The sequence below is a fragment of the Oncorhynchus tshawytscha genome, linkage group LG31 (genome assembly GCF_018296145.1).
Source record: "Oncorhynchus tshawytscha isolate Ot180627B linkage group LG31, Otsh_v2.0, whole genome shotgun sequence".
In the NCBI taxonomy this organism is placed as follows: Eukaryota; Metazoa; Chordata; class Actinopteri; order Salmoniformes; family Salmonidae; genus Oncorhynchus; species Oncorhynchus tshawytscha.
In genome coordinates this window covers 18746221-18753162 of record NC_056459.1, presented here as the reverse complement: position 1 = coordinate 18753162, position 6942 = coordinate 18746221, and the positions used below count along the sequence as shown (strand labels likewise).

The 6942-nt window shown below is 41.5% G+C and overlaps 1 protein-coding gene across 1 annotated transcript; it reads left to right on the top strand.

Moving 5' to 3' along the window:
* Positions 1–2268: 2268 nt before the first annotated feature.
* LOC112229257 (small integral membrane protein 13) lies at positions 2269–6335 on the top strand. Its single transcript, XM_024395092.2, has 2 exons — positions 2269–2815; positions 5112–6335. Exons 1-2 carry the CDS (start codon positions 2740–2742, stop codon positions 5300–5302), a joined length of 267 nt encoding a protein of 88 aa, XP_024250860.1. The 5' UTR covers positions 2269–2739; the 3' UTR covers positions 5303–6335.
* Positions 6336–6942: the final 607 nt, after the last annotated feature.

Sequence of the window (6942 nt, the reverse complement as noted above, 5' to 3'; positions counted from 1 at the left end):
GTTTCAGGTGGTCTACACAGCCAGGAACCCAAAAGATGTTGCAGTGTCCTTATTTCATCTCCACAATTTCATGAAAGCCCTTGAGAGCGAACCTGACTTTGATACATTTGTTATTCAATTTCTTTTGGGGAATGGTAATCATAACACAACATTTCAGTTATCTCCATTTGTCCTGGCCACTGTGTTTTCACATCTGCTTTGCTTGCTCTTTGGGGTCTAAGTCAAGTAACTGTAAATCACTTTGTGATAACTGCTGATGTAAAAGGGCTTAATAACATGCATGCAATTGATTTAATTGATTGATCAAACACATCTATAGCCTCTTCAATGCACATGATAAGTGTGTCATTGTGAAATAACCTAAATATATGTATTTCTTAGTTCTCGGGGGGGGGGATCAAGGTAAATTAATTTCCATAATGATCAGATCACAAAACAATGGATTGCATATTGGTAAGACTAATCAAACAACAACACAACAACAATTGCTTTCAGGACACACGAGGTGCAGTTGTCAGGATATCAAACTTCTTGGTTAAAAACCTGGATGACAAAACCATTGACACAATAGTGGACAAACCCTCCTTCAAGAACATGAAAGAAAACCCACAGGCTCAAAATGATATACAGCATCCTGCAATTTTTTAACAAAGTGGATCCTTGAATCGAAAAGGTATGGTATGTTCACATTAATAAAGTTAATTTAAATTAATGGTAAAAAATTCACCAAAGAAAAGATAAAAATACTAGTGGATAGTTAGTTGAAATGTTGTTGGCACTTAGTTGACTACATACAAATAATCTATTTGTGACACACCCTGACCATAGTTTGCTTTGTATGTTTCTATGTTTTGGTTGGTCAGGGTGTGATCTGAGTGGGCATTCTATGTTGTGTGTCTAGTTTGTCTGTTTCTGTGTTTGGCCTGATATGGTTCGCAATCAGAGGCAGGTGTTAGTCATTGTCTCTGATTGGGAACCATATTTAGGTAGCCTGTTTGGTGTTGGGATTTGTGGGTGATTGTTCCTGTCTCTGTGTTTGTTGCACAAGATAGGGCTGTTTTGTATTATGTTTTGTTGTCTTATTAAAAAACATGAACTTCAACCACGCTGCATTTTGGTCCGCCTCTCCTTCGACACAAAAAAAACGTTACAATTTGGGACTATCCAAATACTGCGCATTCACACTGCACCTTATCCCAGGGCTAAGAGCCTCCAAGCCCGGGGCTAAGCAAGTGTTCTTGCACATTCTAAAGTGGGATAGCATCAACCTTAGCCCTGGGCTAGTACAAACTTTTTGGGGCTAGCCCCAGAAACACGGTGCCAAAATATCCAGGGAAACTGGATTGTTCTACGTGTAGAATGATGAGGTTTATACAAACAAACCATCACTGTTGGAAACTAAACGCTAGGCTAAAAGCAAGAGCAAATAATGTGCTAATAAATGTCTTATTGCTTATAACATTGGTCGTGTGTCAGAGAACGAATGTTGGTAGCATGTTTGTCCGTTAGCTCAGGGTTTTGGAATACAAGCTTAAATCCTTAGCCGGGGCTAAAGCTTAGTCCAGGCTTAATAAACGCTTGTGCGAATGCAGGCTAAACTAGCCCAGGCTAGCCTGGGGCTAAAATAGCCCGGGGCTTCATTTGACGGGGAGCTGTGAAAACGTGTCCTGAACACAACGTGTCCTGAACACAATGGTAGTGAAAGCTTTCACCAGCTTGGTTGAAGATGTCAGAAAAAACGGATCCAGATGCTTGTTGTTGATTTGACTTGTTGATCTGTCGTTGTTGATCTGACAAATTGTACTCCAGTTGTGTGAATCACTCTAAATATGTCACTTTTGGGGGGATATAGGTCTAACTAGATTGGAAGAAATAATAGTCAGTAACCGAAAGGTTGCTAGATCGAATCCCTGAGCTGACAAGGTAAAAATCTGTTGTTTTTCCCCTGAACAAGGCAGTTAACCCACTGTTCCTAGGCTGTCATTGTAAATAAGAATCTGTTCTTTAACTGACTTGCCTAGTTAAATAAAGGTTAAATAAAATAAATGTAATTTTAAAAAAGCACTTAAAGGCTTCATAATTTATAAATGTCATGTTTGATATTATCTCATAGATCTCATAAGCTTGTGTTAACCTCAGACCTTATTTTCGGCGTTTATCCCAAAACCCTATTCTTTCCCCATTCACTTTCACATTGGAACAATTGAACGAACCAGAGGTAAATCATTTCCGGGTTTTAGAACTAAAAGCTGGCGAACTCTATTGACTATTGTACCCAAAATGCAACGCGTCTCTTAAGCCTACTGCGCATGCTCATTTCCCCCACCGATTTTGTAATATCTACTTTCTTTTCCAAATGTAATCGTTCAGGTTGCAATAATGCAGCTAGATATGAACGGTATTTTATCCGTCCATGATTTTGGCACTGCAAACCGACGTTGACATTTTTGCAGGCGGCGAGCCCGTATCACTCAGCAACGAGGGATTTATTTTTCTTCGCCGCAGTAGCTAGTTAGGTGACGTTATTCTCCACTAATGTTGAAGCAAGGAATTATGTTGTAACGTTATTTCTGTGGTAAACAATAGTTGTAAACTGTCTGTCAGTGTCAGTCTGGTGAATGAGTTAATGGACTGAACGGTAAAGCGAATTGGGGAGTTACGTAGCTGTCAGCGACTGACTTTGTAACGCCTTCGCTAACTAGAAGCTAGCTGGCTAGTTAGCCCTGACAAGAAGACAACATGTGGCAAAGCGTTGGTCTAACTGTGCTGGTTATTGTGGCCACCCTTGTGTGTGCGTTGCTCTTCATGGTGTTTGGTAAGTAACATATTTTTACTTAACTGAAATGTTTTTCTTGAATGTAATGTGAAATGACATTACTCGGACACAGCTGTGAAACGTATTAGCTGTTAGGTACAGTAAGCTAGCTATGTAGCATTCAGCCATGATTATACTTAGTGCTTGCCATGGTGTTTCATATCCAGTTCAAATAAATGACCAGCATGGCTCAGAAACCCAGCCTAAAACCCCAAACAGCAAGCAATGCAGGTGTAGGCAGAAAAAACTCCCTAGTTGAAACCAGGCTGGAGTCCTCTTCTGCAGCAGCAAGATGTTCAGTCAGGTGGAGAACAGTTGAAACTGGTGGAAGTTGAAACTGGAGCAGCATGGCCAGGTGGACTGGGGACAGCAAGGAGTCATCATGTCAGGTAGTCCTGGGGCATGGTCCTAGGGCTCAGGTCAGTTGAAACTGGAACAGCAGCATGGCCAGGTGGACTGGGGACAGCAAGGAGTCATCATGTCAGGTAGTCCTGGGGCATGGTCCTAGGGCTCAGGTCCTCCGAGAGAGAGAAAGAAAGAGAGAAGGAGAGAATTAGAGAACGCACACTTAGATTCACACAGGACACCGAATAGGACAGGAGAAGTACTCCAGATATAACAAACTGACCTCAGCCCCCGACACATAAACTACTGCAGCATAAATACTGGAGGCTGAGACAGGAGGGGTCAGGAGACACTGTGGCCCCATCCGAGGACACCCCGGACAGGGCCAAACAGGAAGGATATAACGCCACCCACTTTGCCAAAGCACAGCCCCCACACCACTAGAGGGATATCTTCAACCACCAACTTACCATCCTGAGACAAGGCTGAGTATAGCCCACAAAGATCTCCGCCACGGCACAACCCAATGGGGGGGGTGCCAACCCAGACAGGATGACCACAACAGTGAATCAACCCACTCAGGTGACGCACCCCCTCCAGGGACGGCATGAGAGAGCCCCAGTAAGCCAGTGACTCAGCCCCTGTAATAGGGTTAGAGGCAGAGAATCCCAGTGGAAAGAGGGGAACCGGCCAGGCAGAGACAGCAAGAGTAGTGACTGTCTTGACCTTTTTCATTCTCAAAATGTTGAGTAGGTAGATCAAAGTTGTCTATACAAAGAATAATCTCTCAAGACATCATGTTATTAGAGGTTTGTCCCTCATAGCTGTTATTAATTGGATCAGTTTAAATAATTGATACATATCAGTTGAGTCGCTCTTTTTGTGCTTGAGCAGTGTTTGACAGGATTGTCTTGCAGCATCATCCAGTCAGGCAGTCTCCTGTTTCATTATCATATCTTTGTAGGCTACATCTAATTTTAGCTCTAATTTTACCTATAATAATAACCCTATCTGTCTATAATCACAAAGTGTGATGATCAATTGTTGAGGCCCAGTTACATTAATTTATGCATACCTGTGTGTGGAAAACAGACTTATTTGATGTTACGTTTTGGACTTTATCTTGTGTATATACACTGAACAAAAATATAAATGCAACAATGTAAGATTTTACTGAGTTACAGTTCATCTAAAGAAATCCAGTTAATGAAATACATTAATTATGCCATAATCTATAGATTTCACATGCCTGGGAATAATTTTTTGGCAGTATCTGGTGTGACCACCATTTACTTCATGCAGCGGGACACATCTCCTTCGGTTTTGCCAACCCACAGTTTCATCATATGTCCGGGTGGCTGGTCTTAGACGATCCTGTAGGTGAAGAAGCTGGGTGTGGAGGTTCTGGGCTGGTGTGGTAACACGTGGTCTGCGGTTGTGAGGCCAGTTGTACGTACTGTCAAACTCTCAAATGAGGTTGGAGGTGGCTTATGGTAGAGAAATTAAATGATCTGGCAACCGCACTCGTGGACATTCCTGCAGACTTGAGACATCTGTGGCATTGTGTTGTGTGACAGGACTTCACATTTTAGTGATGTTTTATTGTCCCCAGCACAAGGTGCACCTGTGTCATGATCCTGCTGTTTAATCAGCTTCTTGATATGCCACACCTATCAGGTGGATAGATTATCTTGGCATAGGAGAAATGCTCACTAACAGTGCCGTAAACAAATTAGTGCACACAATTTGAGAAGCTTTTTGTGCATATGGAACATTGGTGGAATTATTTATTTCAGCTCATGAAACATGGTACCAACACTTTTTTACATGTTGTGTTTATATTGTTATTCAGTGTGTATATAAAAATAAATTACAACAAATTAATTGTTTGATTCATATACGGTCACTGTGCACTTTCTATTGAGGACTTTTGTTCTTTTTGGCTCCTCAGGTTGGTATGTTGTCTGGCAGCTCTTTCTGTCCAAGTTCAAGTTCCTGCGTGAGATGTTGGGCGACACCGGATCTCCACAGACAGAGACCCAGCCGTCCGAATCAAAGAGCAAGCATACCTCTCCTCCAACCCAACGCCAGAGGCTCAAGACTGCCCGCCAGAGGGTCGTTCCTCCTGAAAACACTACATAGATGACCACACCCATCCGCTATCTGTCTCACCCTGTCCCCCTATTCACCAACCCTCGTCACTCTAAGAAACCGTGGTGGACAAAATGAAACCCCTTACTAAATGGCATGTTGTCGAATGTCATACTATTCTGATGTCCATGCATACTACTCCCCTTTCCACTACCTTACAACGTCCTCGTCGTAGACACTTGATACTCTACTTTTCTCTCCTGGACACTCTTACGATACTACGTATAGCTGCTGATGTTATAAAGGCACAAGCCATCAAATCATGGGACATTCTGTGTACAACGTGTTCACGTTTCAAATATGTATTTTAGCTGTTCACAGTATATGTACTGAGCAGCACATCCAGTCTCTTCACTTGGCCTTAACTGACACTGCAACATGGTCAGCTCTGACTGGCTGACACTGCAATATGGTCAGCTCCCACTGGCTGTCATGCTGCTAACACCTGCACAGGGAATCGCTGCTAACACCTGCACAGGGAATCTGTTTCTCCATGATCACACAAGTGAATTCTCTGTCATGACTGTGTATGTGTGCGTTTTGAGAGTTTGTTCATTTGAACATGTTTTTGTAGCAAAGCCTATATTCTGACAAACCTAGACAACCTGTTGTATAAAACAGGCTCATTTGTTAGCATTTGCTTTCAGAAGCAAAACAACTGCTAGAAGAAAAAAAACGGAATGAAACAATTTGTATAACTGTCGTGTTCATTTCACTTTATTTGTAACCAAAGTGCAATGAAAGGAATGTTTATTTTTGAGGTTTTTATTGTTGGTCAGAAATGAATACATATACAGTACATTCAGAAAGTATTCAGACCCCTTGACTTTTTCCACATTTTGTTATGTTACAGCCTTATTCTAAAATAAAAAATAAATACAAATGTTTTACCCTCATCAAGAGGAAACGCAGATCCCCAGATCTGTGCCTCGACACAATCCTGTCTCGGAGCTCTAACGGACGATTCCTTTGACCTCATGGCTTGGCTTTTGCTCTGACATGCACTGTCAACAGTGGGACCTTATATAGACAGGTGTGTGCCTTTCCAAATCATGTCCAATCAATGGAATTTACCACAGGTGGACTTCCAAGTTGTAGAAACATCTCAAGGATAGTCAATGGAAACAGGATGCACCTGAGCTCAATTTCCAGTCTCATAGCGAAGGGTCTGACTACTTATGTAAATAAGGTACTTCTGTTTTTTTTTTTTATCAATCTGCAAAATGTCTAAACAGTTTTTTTCTTTGTCATTATGGGGTATTGTGTGTAGATGAGGACATTTTTTTTATTTAATCTATTTTAGAATAAGGCTGTAACAAAATGTTAAGTCAAGTGGTCTGAGTACTTTCTGAATGCACTGTATAACTGTTGTTATGGAATGGTGTGGTTACAATAACACAACGAAGACGATATCCAGGCTCCGTATGTACAGTTGAAGTCGGAAGTTTACATACACCTTAACCAAATACATTTAAACTCAGTTTTTCACAATTCCTGACATTTATCCTAGTAGAAATTCCTGGTCGTAGGTCAGTTAGGATCACCACTTTATTTTAAGAATGTGAAATGTCAGAATAATAGTAGAGAAGGATTTATTTCAGCTTTTATTTCTTTCATCACATTCCCAGTGG